Genomic DNA, 16,186 nt, shown 5'->3' with positions numbered 1-16,186 from the left:
TACGGGTCCTCGGGGGAAGTCACCATCCCTGAACTCTCGGGGGCGTGTCCACAGCGTGCTGCTGAACCACCATCACATGACGGCTGCACTTTGTCCCGTGTGCACGCCCCATTCTAAGCTGGATTGGGAGCTCTTGGAGGAGCAGCCTGGTGTCTAGTTCAGTGTGCGCCCTGTGTTTCTGACACAGTGTGTTTCAAACTGGGGGTGCAAACTCCTTTACTGAATTCAGCTGGACAGAAATAATGATTAGGAGAAGCTAGCCCAGGACAAGCTAAAAAAAAAAAGGCATGCCTTCTATGGAGTCAAATTTTTTTGCATTTTTACAGTATTATAAAAAATTATACCAGGTAAATATTTAGAAAGGATCTTCTACAGATGCCCAGGAAGGCATTTGTGAGAGTGGCGTCAGACCTGAGTCCCCACTTCCCCATGGGCGAAGGTGAGCCGAGGTGTGATCTGACTTGTGGTCTGTATGAGCACAGACAATATGCAGCTCATCAGAACAGGGTCTTATTTCTGCTACATTTAGATTTTTCCTGTCAAAATGTAGTCGGCAGGATGTCTCAGCCATGAAGAGGATCTGATACTCTACTTTGAAGGTGAAAACATATGCCTTAAAAAATTGCATAAAGCAGCTCTTTCTTCTTAAGACATTAGAGTTGGGTCCTAATGCCTCATTTTGTAGATGAGGAAAATGAAGTACAGACAGTGTGTGACATGCCCAATGTCACACAGCTTGTTAGGGCTGAGACTGGAGTATCACACCCAGGTCTCGGTGGAAACAGGCGTGGGATTCAGACAGATGTGAATTTAGATCTTAGCCCAGTTCTCTACTTAGGCAAGTTAGTACCTGCTCGAGTATCTTTAATTTTCCAGACTCTGTGCCAATCCCCGGAAAGAGAAAAGGATGATAGACTCTGCTCCTCATTTTCCTCATGTGGAAAACAGGGCAATACTGGGGATTAAAGGAGTCAGTGTTTGTCGAATGCGAGCTGAGCGCCCGACACAGAGAGTGTGCTTGGAAACGAAGCTGAGGTAGTTAACCCATGCTGTCTCCTTGCTCATGTAACACACGGGGGCAGAGCCATGCACTCGAGTCTGTGTATTTCCACAACTGTTCACGTCTGTTCACAGGATAGTTACAAGAAACATGGGCTTATTATTTTCAGTAGCCATTTGAAAACCTGGAACCTCTAGCTCCTAAAAATATTTCATCTGAACACGTTCAGCTAACCCTGTTTTCTAAGCCTCAACTACTATTATGAACTTTTCTTTGTTCTGACAGATTTGTTTCCCAAGTATTCCAAAGTTAGCCATTTTAATGGAACAATTCTCAAAAGTTCCTCTAATCAATCAGCTGGTCATCTTGTCATATCTCAAGCCAAACTGTGACATTCCCCCCTAGAAACTATGTCTCAAATAATAAGGAGAATCTTTAACACACCTTAGACTCAAAATCAGGATTTTAACCTCACAGAGTAATTTCTGGAAATATGCCTTTTTCCTAAGCAATCAATTCTAATAGCATTTAAATAGTTGGCACACTGTATATGCTGAGAGAAAGATAAACAAAAAAGGGTGTACATCATTTCAGTTCTAAAAGAAATTTAGTTGTTTTCATTGATTTATTTCATATTCTCAGAAACTAATTTAAAAGAATGCATAACATCAAAACCCACTGACTTAAATCTCCTTATTTAAGATTTTGCTGTGTAGAAATGTTGGGACAACTATGACATAAAACAGACTTCACAAGTAAAATGTAATAAAATATAAGTATTGATTCACAGATATACAGAAGTTCAGATAATTGGGCAAAAGCAGTCTCAAGGTCCTTTTTCTCAGGGATTCCTAGCAGTTTAGTGCTGGGAGTGATGTCTTAGAGACTGTCTAAATTCTGTTCTGTAGTTTGTGAGGACAGAAGGAGAGAAGTGACTTGCCTGAGGTCACAGAGCAGATCAGAGACGAAAAAAGGACTGGAGCTGAGGCCTGTCTGCTCAGCCCGGCTGCAAGGAGAAACACTGCGTGGTGTGCCACTGTCCTAGGGCCGACCTAGTGGGAATGTTACCAAGAAAACGCTGCACGCTGTAGGAGCAGGAAGGCTACACGGGCCCAGGGGTGCTGGGTGAGTTGTCCGTCAGGACAAGAAGGTGCTGGTTAAATAAGGTTTCACTGAGCCGCAGATGGAAATGACAAAGGCAAGAGGGATGATGTAAACAGAGTCACAGGTGTGTGTGCTCCCAAGGGGATTGGAGAAACACAGACTTACTTTCTGGAGGGACCCTATCTTTGTGCGGGCATCCGGACAGACTGCGGTGGTGTGGATAAAGCCCAGTTACGTGACCAGTTCCATCGCACCCTGGGGTTGGACACTTGCTCTCTTTCTTTTCTGCTCTCGAGGGATCTAAAAGCGACAACAGGTGTCAAGAGAATGAATGTTTTACCCATTGAAGACAAATGTGATTATTTAACAATCTGAAGAGACCTCGATAAAGAAAGCAGGTGTCAGGGGGACAGGCTGTGGCATCAGACTTTTGCATAGGTAGTTCTCTGGTTTTGGGTGATTTTTTTGACCTTAAACAGTATAATCATGAATTATAAAATATTTTACTTTCTACACTAAAGAAAAAAAAAGACTATGTCTATCTTAACTCTCGATTAATCATTTTCCCGTGTGTTACATGATAAGCTGTGTTGCTCAAAGAAATCAACATAAATAATGATGAGACAGTGACCTTCTCAGAGAACAAGACACTACCATGATCCTTCAGCAATCGCTCCGTCAAAGCCAATCAGGGAACATCATGCCATTCAAACGAACTTTAGTGGAGTTTCTTTCTTATTGAGTGCTCTGATCATATACATTATAAGCTGCAAAATTTTACTGGTGTTGAAATTTATTCTCTTGCAACATTCTTCCTTAGCATTCCAATTCAGCACTTTTCTGAAAATAAGCTGAACTCTCAGAAGGCACTGTAAGCGAATGACCAAAATGGTGGAAATCCCACCTGACAGAGGTGATGTGCAATCAAAAATGTTTCAGAAGCTGCTGGAGCAACCATTTGTTTGGATTTCTTCATCTGCACTTGGAACCAGAGGAAGGCTCTTTAATGCATTGCATGCATACACGAAATTAAGAGGAAATGGGCTCACAGCCCTGCCTGCTCTCAGCAATACCAGTCGAGGGAGCAGCAGAGTAGAAATTGGGTCAAAACTTGAATGCCAGATGCCAGAAATGCAATGATATTGCTAATAAAATTCTTTCTATGTCCAGAATTGACCACAGTTCATAAAGTTCCAGAAAATATTTCTCAGATAAAGCTCAAACAAAATAGTAATGTAAGGGCACGAAAGACTCTTTTTGAGCCAGTTTTTGAAAACCAGTTGCACAGGTTATCAACAGATAGTGACTACTATGATTTGGTCTAGTGAATGCCATGTTAAAATTTCTGCAGGGGTTTAATATTTTTATATTGTTACCCCATTAATCAGGCCAATCATGGTTGCAAGAAAATACATGTTTCACTTTTGGTTAACAATTCATTTTATAGCAAGAAAAAAAGTTTGGTTTAAAATTTTTTGAACACTTACAGACTTTCTTCTTAAGTCATTCGTGTGAACTTGAAATAGACAAGGGACTCACAGGAATACAGAAAAGCTTTAACGTTATATAAAAAGGCCCCCCTCCTTTATCTTTTTTAGCTAGCATTTTATTCTACACAATGTCTTTCAGGTCTTGGAGTCTCTTAAACCACTGCTGGTGATGAGGGAAATATCTAGATGCAACTGTCAGTTACTTCCTATGATTATTTGTAGGTAATACTCTCTGAAAACAAACCTAAAATTATGTTGCTGTGATTTCAATTCCTCAATATCTTATTGGAGCTTCTCTTAAGCATGCAAACTAAAAGTCTAGCATTTTATTGCCTTTCAAGTAATTTCACAGTAATATTGGTACAAATTAATTAATGCAAATACAAAATAGTAAGTGCACAGTAACAGTTTCAAAGGGAAATATTGATTATTTAAAATCAGAAACTAGAGATACTGTTTAAAATCATAAACTAGATAAAAACGACTTTTAAAGGATAAAAAAATAAATTATTTTTAATCATTAAATGACTTTTTCATTAGGACACTTACAATGATTATTTCACAAATTTTGAAAACGTTCTGAAGTTAAGTACAGATTTGTGTGAAAACAAAGTGGCTCAAACTCTCAGCTTTTGGAAGACGACAAGGGCATAGTCTCCTCTCGATGCATGGGTCCTGGTGGAGGCGGGGCCGCCGGGCGCCTTCACCATCACCTCCCTTGCTATCTTAGTTCTCACAATCCCAGCTCATCCTGAAAACATTCGAGAAAACACAAAGCAGCCAAGCAAACAGGCCAAAAATTCAACTGAAAATCTTGCAACAACATCTATTAGAAAAACTGTGCGCTTGGTTTAGCCTGCTCGCCTTACTCCCTTTCAGGTAGATTCTTAAAGAAGAAAGATAGAGGAGATGCGTGATAAATTTCTTTTGCTTTTGCTCAAGAGTTTGGAAGGGTTACTCATTAATCATTTAAATCATTTTGAGAAGATTGTGTATAAACGAGAAATCATAAGAGTGTTCTCTCCGGCTTTAATAAAACAACAGAGAAGCTGAAAATACAGACTGTTGATCCACTATGTGGTTGTAGGAACTGTCCACTGGCAGTGTTGGTAAGATAGCACATAATTTTTTTTAATAAGGAGGGCATTAATCTCTTTGCCCCACTTTGGTGTCCCTGCTTGGCTTTATTTATTTGGTTCTGAATACAACTACGGACATCTTCAAAGGAAACTTGGGGACGACGTGGAACACATCGATAAGAAACAGAAATGAGCTTTGATCAGAGGAAGAAGCTCTGGAAAAACTGGGGCGAGGCAGAAATGAATGCTTTCCAACTCAGTTGGAGAGTCCAAATCCCCAACCCTTTCCTCATTTCAGGGAAAAAGCACATCTCAGTTTTTACTGTTTGTTCCCACTGCTGCCCCCATTTATTTAGGGGAGGCAAGTGGTTTGAATTCCACTTCTTGCAAAAAACAAAATAAAACAGAAGAACAATAACAAAACAAAATGAGTCAAAATCTACAGAAAGCTGCTGGGTTTAAAGGAACCACAGACACCAAGGAAGCCGCAACACACAGAACCCGCAACGCCAAATGAGCCTGCGGGTGTCCGTGGAAGATCGCTGAGTTTCTCAGTGCTGAGACTCCACCATGAATGCCACTCAACAAAGCCCTGAAACATACGCCTGGCATGTATTTGTCCAACTGAGCAATACTATGAGAAACAATACTGTTGCTTCCTAAAAATGTTTCTATGACTCTCAAATATCCAACTGGAAATTCCTAACAGATTGCACTGTGGTTATAAACATATATGCTATGTTTTGTAGTCTTTACAACATCCAAAGCAGCCTGATGCTCCCCTGAGCTAGCCTCCTTGCCTTGGAGAAACAGCCCCTTCCTCAGATGCCACCCCTCACAGGGTCTAGCCTTCACCTGCATCACTGAGACGACGGTCAGTGCTCAAGCACTTGCCAAATGAAGAGTCCAGAGTGCCTCTGGCTAAGGTTGGTCTCCAACTAATATTTGGTCATCATGGTGCCCAACTTACCATAGGAGTTAGGTGCACACATTGAGAGGAGAATACACACCTATGTCACAACAGAAAAAATAGTTTTTCCGATCGTTTGAAGGTTATACAGCAACTGATTTTCAAACCAAATTCCTGAACCTCATTATCAGATCCGCAGTGAGTAAACTCAGTATTCATCAGGAGTAGAATAACGTGCAAAACAGAAGATCACTTTTGATACTAATATGGAAGGGTTTAAGGAATCACCAACTTCATTCTTGAAATTCCTTCTTACTTAGCTTCAAAAGAGTCTTGTAATTGAGATATCCGCAATGGCAAGGTTCTACATGAGGTTAAATTATAATCCACTTTATAGGGAAAGTAGACACTGTTTTTACTACAAACATGAAGCCAATCATCCAGGTTGGAAATATATATATACATATTAGATATATTGACTACAAATGTATATGATTGAATATGTAGACACATGCAAATATGTGCCCACATATTTTATAAGTGAAAATCTGGTTAAAACTATCATATTGGATGGTTTTGAGTGTTTTATAATAAAGTAAGCACCATAACTGTTTTCACAATGGAATGGAATCAGTGTGGGAGAATGAATATACTAAAGAAATTACTATTGATCTCAGCATTGGATACAGCGTGCCTTGCATAGCAAATGGCTCCCATCACTTCCTATCTTAAGATAATTAATGTGCAGTCACTGGCCTTGTCTTATGTTATTGGTCATTCCATTACTGTTCAATTTCTATCAGGGATGTTTTCTGTGGGGGAGGTTTCATCAATAATTGTCCTTTGATGATAATTGTATAAATCATGATGCCACCTACCCATTCCAATTGATAAAAGATGTGCTTCATCCCTGATTGACTAGTTGCTACATACCCCCTTGCCCTCCACATAGATTGTGGTTCATTTATAAGAACACAGGCTCATCCTAATATTGTCTTTTACATGATGTGTTTGTGCTCTAAGTTTATCTTTCCAAGGCATGCAGTTTCCACTGAAATATCATGTTAGTCATCTGCTCTGATAATATGACATGGAGCTGCTTTGTGTATTTCTCAGACAAATATTTTATTTACTGTTCAGAAACATAATCACAAAATATAATTCTGGAATCCATTCTAAGAAATATGCGTTAGGGATATAATTTAGTGTGATGCGTACTTTAATTGTAGACTAAAATTGACATCTTTTAGTCTAATTTTCACAAGGCAACTTACGTTAGGTAGAAATATTACCTTTACCATAGTATGGCTTTTTGACATGGCTGTCACTGGATTTAGGTTTTCTCTCCTCCCCGGGAAGTTGTCGTGGCGACTGCTCCTCATATGATCTCATGTTGTCGCGCCTCCCAGCTTCCATTGCCATCTTCTCCCTCATGGCCTTTGCTCTCTCAGTTTCCAAAGCAATGGCTTTCTCAAGAAGGGTCAAGTTTCCCTTGGTCATGTCAAACACTTCCTCGGACCTGTCCGAGTTCACTGAGGTGGTATCGTCATCTCTTTCATGATACCCATCCTCCTTTGCACAGCTGGAGAAAGTTCTCGATCTGGGACTCAACTGCTCCTCGAGCCTCATCAGGTTCATCATGTCAGAATAGTTCCTGTCAGGTGTTCTTCCTGGGAAGTCATCCTCTTGCCGGACGTGCTGGCGGATGTTCATGTTTTGCTGTTGGTTCCTCTCCTGCGGGTTCGTCTCACTCAGTTTCCTGGCCAGGTCGAAGCACTGATTCCTCAGGCACTCCAAACTGCTCAGACACACCTCCTCATCGCTCTCCTCCACCATTTTTTCCATGAGTCCGTTGTTCATGGGCTTCCCTAACATTACATAATTCATGTTTCTATTATCTTGCTGTGACATAGTGTCTGCATAATTTCTCTCGTTCATGTTTTCGGCGAGAACCACTCCGTGTCCTTGTGCTAATAATTTAAGGGAGTCCACCGTTTCTCTAACGACGTCACTGTCTAAGTCTAGACTTAACTCGCTCTTCCGACCCAGGTTTTCGTTTTTGTCACTATCATCTTCCAGACTATTGGAGGTATTGCTGTTCATTTCTGACTCAGTCCTGGCCCGGTACGCTGCATCCTCGGCAATCTTGCCAAGATTCAACAAGGACTTGGCCACCAGCTCGTCGTAATTGTCATACTCATCATTATTGTTATCATCCTTTTCTGCATCCTGCATTATTCGAGTATTGTGACAATTCATTTGATGGTCTTCTGCAAAGAAAATAAAAAAAGGACAAAAAAGAAAAGAAAAGAAAAAAAATGGCTAGAATTTGAAGTTTAGTTGCAACAGCATGGATAGCAAGTTAACTGTAAGTCAAGCCCTGTTCATTACCTAACGGAACCTTAAGTCCTGCTTGCAGCTCCGCTGACAGTGTCGACATAAAGAAAATGGATTGTGCTAAAAACACAGGAGGCCATTTAAAATGGTTGCTGTAAACTCTTAATTTCTTTAATCTTAAAATAAACCAGTATATAGGGTAAATATATTAATTTTTCATTACTTCCAAATTTTTCTTTATTGGTTTCATTTGTTTACAGCCCAACCAGATGCATAATAATTATATTCATCATATTACTAGGCTTTCTAAGAGTTCATGACCTTTACTCATTGCCAACTCTTAAACAGATGGTCGTAGCAATCGCTTTTAAATTGTTTGTTTTCACAGTGATGCTCAGGCAAGACAGAAGAAAGCCTCAGGTTGTTGAGGAATCACGCAGGGACGCCACCTATGTTGGGCCTTCAGTATCAGAAGCACATATTTGGGCTGAATTAAGAGTTATTTTGAATTTTCTACCTTAGAGACAATTTATCATGATCCACAGTGAAATAACAGGAATGCCATAGTAAAAGTTTAGAAACTAAATCTGATTAACCGTAATTCCTGCATAAGTATCTCAGCAGGTTTGAGAGAGTGGGAGGAAAAAGTACGCAGTGACCAAATGCCTATAACAACCAGTATGGACATGGGCTGTGTGACTGTAACACGTAGAGTACAGCTTTAATTTGCTTTAATTTCCTCCACGTCGAAGCCTAGGGAGATTCTGGTGAGCTAGTGGAAATAATGTGTGAATAAGCATCATATCCAATCTCAAAAAGTATTTAGGAAAACTAGAGCATGTTAAACAAGACCATGTTAAAAATTATGTAGAACCCCTCGGTTTCATCTGAAATGTATCCTATTTGATGCTAAAGGAACATTTGGGATATGCATTTCTCTTCACAATGTTACATAATTGCTACCATATATATTGCAAATATAGATAATAATAAATGGATTCTCAAAGGTATTCTTTCCCCCTCCCTCAGACTGAATTTGGTTAGCTTCATGCCATTTTCACATCTGTGAACCAGAGTAAGAAGAATTTTTAAAGTTTATTAATGAGCTGAAGAAATGAGATATATTAATTAGCAGAAAATACCTGTTGATTAAGAGCTGAGTCAGGATGCCCCCAGTGATTTCTTTATGGATCTCATGCTGTTCCCTCAGAAAAGGCTTTCGTTGGTAAAAAAGGTTTGGACAGCAACATATCAACAGCAGAAAACAACATGCTTGCTAGGTCATACACAGAACCAACAAATTTTTAAAGTCAAACACATCTTTTATTAAAGCAAATCAAATTTGTTATATATTAGTCATAGAGCATCGTTAATTGGAGGAAACAAATGTTGTCCGTCTTCATGATAATCCCTATAGATCAATTTCCTTAGTGCAAGGATACATATATTTCCAAAGAAGGGCAAGAAAAATAGAATCAACGAGTATTGGAAGGGCATCAGAAATACTGTGGAAGCATCCATCTCAAATGTACACCATGCCACTGGCCTAGGGTTTAAGCTTTTAGGAATTGAAGGAATCCTGTTCTAATGAATTTTTGAAAACATAAAAGTTATATTCTCCTCTCAATTTATGCACTTTGATTTTTACATTCCCGGGCTGTGAGAAGCAGCAGCCTCCAGATAACCAGGTTCCATGACCTCCACACAATATCTGGTGACTTTTGACAGCCAGCGCCACTGTCCCTACACATGAGACGGATTTCTAAGTTATGGTTTGAAAATAGGAAAGCACATGCCACATCTTGAAGCATTTTGAAAGTTGAGTCAAAGAAGAAAACACAGTCAGGTAAGATTTATTGTTTTGACGATTTTCTCTTAACTTTCTCTTGTGAAACTCATCTTGTCATCCCAAAGACCTTGGAAAAGGAAGAAATTAGTGAAAGTGGTGAACAAGGAAAGAGAACGTGTGTGTCATCTCCTTGTTCCTTCTAAACCCACAACAAGGCTGCACATGGAATTTGACAGGGATCCACGTTTTATGAAACTCTTTGCCTTTCTACCAGACTTGTTATAGACATGATTCTAGTTAACTCTCCACGTTCTAAACCTTGGGATTATCTTCAGTTCATTTGTTCCAGGTAGGAAATGGTTTTTCCTGTTATTTTTGAGCTTCCCAACAGCTCCTACGTTCGCCTCTGTGTCCCATAATTAAGGAACATGTCTTGCTTTTTGATCACCAGAAACCTATTCATCTTGTCCCTTGATTCATAAGCTACCTTCCTCTAAAAGAGACTAAAACAAAGATGGACATGCTTCTCCACACAGCCTCACTGCCACAGAGGGGGGAGGCTGAGAAGAAGCTGAGGTGGGGTCCCTTTACCGTCTGAAAACCGGGAGAGCCAGGCCACTTCCAACATACCCTCCTGCTTTGGATTCTAGTAGCAGTACAGCAAGAGAGGACGTGCACACAGCTTTTGTAGTTATCTCAGAATGCAAATGAAAGTAGAAGTCAGATAACCCAGTCTTGTCACTCTTTTGCTGTTTACCAGTTGCATGATGCTAGTGACCTAGGCCTGGCCCCTTTCAGAGACCTCCTACAGGAATCGTGTGACTAGGATGTGCCATGTAAAGACCGCACATGGTGAAAGCAGTCTGTGCACGTGGGGGCTAGTCCCATCATGGGGGGATTGGCCCATGGAGCAGATGATGGGGGAAATCAGCCTATTTGTAGAAGAAATTTGGAACAGGCAGGGCAAATGTATTAACATTTGACTACATAGTCTCCTGCAAGGGTTGGCTCTCCTTCCAGGTTACCAATGTTCAGTGTTGTCTGAGGCTGCATGACCTTCACAGTAACTGTGGGAACTGCTGGTGAAATGGCATGAGTGGCCAAAATTCCTGGTAGGTTGATGGAATGTCTCAAGTTACCAGTATTTAACTGTTTCAAAACACATGTGAAATAAAAAGTCAATTCTTAGTCATATGGACTGAGGGAAGGGAACAGTCAATCAAGCCGTCAACAAGCAGGTTCTAAATATCCACCGTGCATCAGCCTCCTCCAGAATTCAAAATCACCTACAGTGAGCTTTCAGAACTCCATCTCTGCTTTTGTGTTTTCAGGAAACTTACCCATCTAGTTATGTTTTGCTGAGGCTAATAATAAAATGGACCATATGTGGAATCGGGCCATGGGAAATGGACCAGAATTTTCTGGCCAGTCAGGAATTAACAATGTGGTACCAACAGTCCACAGACTAAATATTCCAGCCACAAGAGATAAAGGAGTCAATTGGACTAGTTCTTGACATGATCAGTGTTCTATCAAATAGGCAGAATGCACTTGTGATGAAATAAAGCATTTTACCAGAAAATTATTTTAAAGTACAGTTTCACATTTTAAATAGAAGAGCACAGCAATTTAGATAGAGGTTTAAAGAGACCAAAGGACCTCAGCTTTCTTTTTGTGGTTTTCTATTCCAAGCCTGTGCTCTGGTAAAGCTGCATGGTGGCAGACATGAGAAGGAGTCACCTCTGGTAGGGGACGGCCCAGGGGTTCACCATCGGGTGAACTCAGAGAAGTTTCATGCCGAATGGAGAATTCCAGATGACCTGGTCCAGGAACTTCCTGATGAGGAAATTGAGCCCAGAAAGCAGAGGTGCCTCAGTGGCTAAGTCCCTGTGCCCTTCTGACATTCCCATCAGCCAACTACTAACCTCATTTTTGCTGCTATTACGTGTGTAGTTTTGATTCTTAGGTGAGCTTTATGAAAAGTTGTAGGTCTCAATTTTATCTCCTTTGAGTCAGATTGTTATGGACAATTTATGCTCAATAGTTACAATTAGAAAACCAAAAGAATTTCTTAAACAAAAAAAATATGTAGTCAGGGAGGATGTTTTTCCTTTACCTTCAGGACTAAAGCGTGATATGGTTACAACTCTGTGGCTTATAACCACCGGCTTTTTAGTGCTTTGTCTTTAAAAAGTATGTCTGAGACCCAACTTTTGTTTCCTTCACTATCAGTCCTGATTGTGTTCCTACTCTTCTTTCTAGCCACCAAAATAGGCCACGGGCAAGCAAATACACAACTTACTTTTAAAAAACATAGTGGAACAAACAGATAGAGGAGACGCTACTACTTGGAATCACTCTAGACTTTACTGGGTCACAGGAGATGGGGTCTGAGTCCAAGGCTTTCCGAGTAATGAAAGGTCACCACTCAAATGGCATTAGATGGGTGTTTCCTTTTTGATTATAGAGATAAATGAATATCAAAATTCATTTTTGACTTGAAAATACAGAAATGTGATAATATATAAGATTCTAATAAAAAGACGATGGTGTTTTAACAGCCTTTGTAACCATAGGAAAGAAGAAAAAGTGGCAATGATTCCGTATACCATATCGCATGGATAGTGCAGCACATACCCTCCTGTCTTGACTATGCGAAATTAGTGAGCATGGGAAAACAGCCGACACAGTCTCCTGGCACATGGCTGTTTGTCCTCACTTTGTGACCCCAGTGACCCTATGAGAGAGGCGCGAAGCACTTACTGTTCCCTCTTAGAGAAGATGGTACAGAGCCCCAGAGAGGTGAAGGACTTCACCATCTCACACTGGTAAGTGACAGAGCGGGAATGCCCTCCCGGGATTCTGGGCACAGTGCTGCCTCTATTTCAACAGCACCCAGACCTCCATTGTTCTCATGGACAAGGAACCCAGAGGCTCCTTCCAGACTAGTTCCAGCTAGACCTCTAGCTGTTCATTGCTTCCCACCTGATTCACACACGATTCCCACCTGCCTACCATGCAGAAGGTGGTGGCTGTTTTTCACGTTCATCTTGCACCTTGGTTTGTATGATTTGAGGATTTAGTTGTAACATCAGCCATTGAAACTTCTGCTGGGATTGTTAGCTTAGCCCCTCCTTTACTAGGTTCCTGACTAATGGAGTTTAGGTCCACTCTGTGGAAAGGAGATTAGGAAATTGGAAAATCCTGGACTGACATTCAAGAGCGTCAGAGTGGGTTTATAACAGCAGATTCCTGGAAAGCGTGAGGGAATTGAGTAGGTGTGAAGGTTTGAAGGTAGGTGACAACTGGGGATGAGGTTATGCAGAGAAAGGAGTGGGCAGGACCACAAGACAGACTGTGTCCACATCAGTGTTCTGTTGACAATGATCCCGTCATTACTTGTGACACATGCACTCTCTAGACCAGACAGAGCCGTATGAGTTCATTTCCCACTCTTTAGTCCTCCTTCAAACACCCAGACCCACTTTGAGACAAACGCCATACCTTTCCCTCCATGTAGGGAGAGAGTTTTCGGGGATGGGCCCTGGGGAGGGGCTAGTGCTGGTCACAGCTCTTCTTTAGGGATTAGCACCAGGACCCCGGCACCTCTCCCTCCCTCCTGAAGTCTTACTCTCCCCATCTGAACAGTGGGGTGTCTAACAAGAAAACTTCTAAGACCCCTTCACACTCAAAAGCCCCCTCAGTTCAGCAAGAATGAAAGGAGAATCACTCGAGGGTGAGAGTGGAACAGAGCTGCCTGTCATATATGGCAGGAAGATTCCAGATTCCTCACCTCTCTAGGCTTAACTATCACCTTTTCTATTTCCCTCTTACTTTACACTGTGGTTGTTTGTCCTATTTTCAGTTTTGTGAGGAGCTTTCAGACTGTGTCTATCCCTATTCACAATTAAATGGTGGTTTCTGGTTATTAGAGGTTAAAATGATCCTAGCAGAGATTTGTGCTCACGGCCCTTCCAAGCATGAGAACGGAGAGGATGGCCACATTTTCCAACATCAGCCATTGTCATTTTCTTAGGATCCTACAATATTAGTGCTGGAAAGAATTATAGAGATAACGCAGTGAAAATTCTGACATCACATTTGAAGAAACTTAGCTCCAGCGAGTTGAAACAACCTGTTCGCCAATCAACATGCCCTGGAGAGTGGCGGGTCCTGCGTTGTCACTCTGGGCATCTTGTGCCACCTTGAGTCTTTTTCCATCACACGACACTTCCCCTACTTTCCAAAACTTGTAAATACTCTGGGGATTATAAAATGTTCTAATCTCAAAGATAAATTATCCAGAAATACGAAGATCCCAGTTAAGTAAGGCATTTCCCTGCTTCGCGGAGGAGAGGTAACTCTTGGCCCTCACACCCTATGCTGGAGAGACCAGGAGGCAGTGGGGAGCATGCAGAGGCTGTCTCGACCAGAAGGGAGGCTCGACTCACAAAGAACCCTCCCCAGCTCCTGATTCGAAGAGTGCTCAGGAGGAGCACAGAACTTCAGCTGGAGGGGCACTGAGTTCCAAATGACAAATTTCAGATTTTTTCTAAATTTGTGCCTCCTAATGGAACAGCCTACTCCTGGATGTCCCTGATTCTTTAGCTTAAATGGCAAGAATGTAGGGTTATCTCAGGGCAGAGGAGCAAGTCTGTCTCTACACGCCACCCCGGGGGTCCCCACGAGGACTCTCTGCTCTCTGATAATTTATCTGCTTCTCCTTTTGCTCAATAGGTGCAGACATGGTCTGATTCTACTTGGACTGTTTTTTTCTTTCTCTTCCCCACCTCAGGGCATTTCTCTACCACATCCACCCTCTACAATCCCAAAGCTTCAAGTGCTAGTTCTATATTTAAGCAGTGTCATCAGCAACAGCACACATGTCCTGCGCCCTGAATAGCTCACACTGGTAGAGGGGGCACGAGGCACCAGGACACAGACGTGTACCCACAAACTCTGCACTGACTGCCATCAGTGTGGATGAAGAAGGTCTGAATTTTATTTTCACAGACTAAAAAAATGCTCTAAGTCTCTCTTAAATGTTGTTTAAAAATGAATTACTGATATCTGGCATATGATTTCTCTATTGATTGTAAAAAAATATTTAGAATTGGCTGGATTTTTTTTAAATTGAGGAAAGTAGAAATACTGCACGTCAGTAACAATCCCCTGCCCTGTGTAAATTAACTAGAGTGACTCCCACACCTACGTGAGGATCTGTGGTTTACACACTCTGTTGGGCACAGCTATTTCCATTGTGCGGAGATGGCACAGTTCAGTACACCCTCCGCACGTGCTGACATGAGGAGAGAGACTTGTCACGGCCCAGGGGGTCTTCCTCTCCGGAGCCTCCCAGCGGAGAGATGCTCTCCTTCTCAGAGAGGCGGAGGCGAGCTGTGATGACGGCCCCCTCCCGTGCTGGCCTCCTCACTCTTCCTTACCTGCGTGTGTTGTGGTGTGGCAATGACAGAGGAGCTATTTGTAGGTGGAGAACCAAGACAGACACTTGGAGAGATTACTAATGCCAGGCAGGACGCCTCTACCACTCAGATTTAGAATGACAGACAGCCTCCTAAGGAATTTCCTTCACCTTCAATAACGCCCACGCCTTGCGGGGACTTCAGTCTCCGTGTTCCTTCAGATGGTAGTTTTTTTTGTTCTCAATTGTGCTAATCACTGAGGAGATGATTTTGGCATATTATATACAATCACCCAAAATATATTTCCAGCCTTTTTTTCTGAACTCTGTGTTGTTTCTTCTGTGGTTATTTCTGGGCTTCGGTCTCATTACCATAAATGTCTGTACATTAAACAGCTCAACCTACTTATCTGTCAAAGAACTGGTTTAGTGGACTTGAATTTGCTCTGTACCTTTGTATTTGCTGCTGTCTTCTGCTTTCTGTCTTTGCAAATTAATCCACTCTGTGGAGCAGGAGTGACTGCTTCCCCACACCCAGTCAGGTCATGCGTGTTGTCTCCCTGTTGTCACAGTCTCTCCTTTATGAACACGTGAAGGCTTCCTACCACATCATCTATTTCTAAAAAGTTTACTGACTTCGGTGACTGTCATTGTCTTAAAGGCTTACTTATGAGTGAAACGAGGCATGCAGGCCAGGCTTTCCCCGCACTCCCACAGACACCCACTCTCTAAGCAATGAGGAACCTCGGAGATGCCAACCTCGGCTCAGGCTCGGGGGGTCCACCACAGCTGATTAAATGGCAATGACAAATCTCTCCCAAGAATGAGCTCATATAGGAAACTGAGGCACAAAGAAAAATGTCTACCTAAGATATGAGACTGTCATATTCCCTCAGTCTTTCTTTATGAGGGTTAATATCTGCATTTCTAGATACTTTCTTCAAACTGCAAAGTGCAAAATCCTTGGAGAGGGCAACATATGACAACCCTTTATCAGATCTCAGACAAATTTATACTTCATGACATGGCTATTTATCGAGGCCTGTTCAGAGCAG

General features: G+C 41.7%; 1 protein-coding gene across 50 annotated transcripts in view; it reads right to left on the bottom strand.

The window, feature by feature from the left end:
• MYT1L (myelin transcription factor 1 like) overlaps positions 1 to 16,186 on the bottom strand; it is a 448,087-nt gene that overhangs the window by 99,646 nt on the left and 332,255 nt on the right. For 26 of the 50 annotated variants that reach the window (XM_070571813.1, XM_070571850.1, XM_070571811.1 and 23 more), the window contains exons 10-11: positions 6,882 to 7,853; positions 2,270 to 2,404 (exon numbers count right to left, since the gene is read on the bottom strand). In XM_070571813.1, the coding sequence (XP_070427914.1) occupies positions 2,270 to 2,404; positions 6,882 to 7,853 (1,107 nt within the window). Of the gene's footprint in view, positions 1 to 2,269; positions 2,405 to 6,875; positions 7,854 to 16,186 lie in introns of all 50 variants that reach the window. The other 24 variants (XM_070571805.1, XM_070571803.1, XM_070571802.1 and 21 more) reach the window with 2 other exon arrangements.

The sequence above is a fragment of the Equus przewalskii genome, chromosome 14 (assembly GCF_037783145.1).
Source record: "Equus przewalskii isolate Varuska chromosome 14, EquPr2, whole genome shotgun sequence".
NCBI classification, from domain to species: Eukaryota; Metazoa; Chordata; class Mammalia; order Perissodactyla; family Equidae; genus Equus; species Equus przewalskii.
This window is presented reverse-complemented; position numbering and strand designations above follow the sequence as displayed.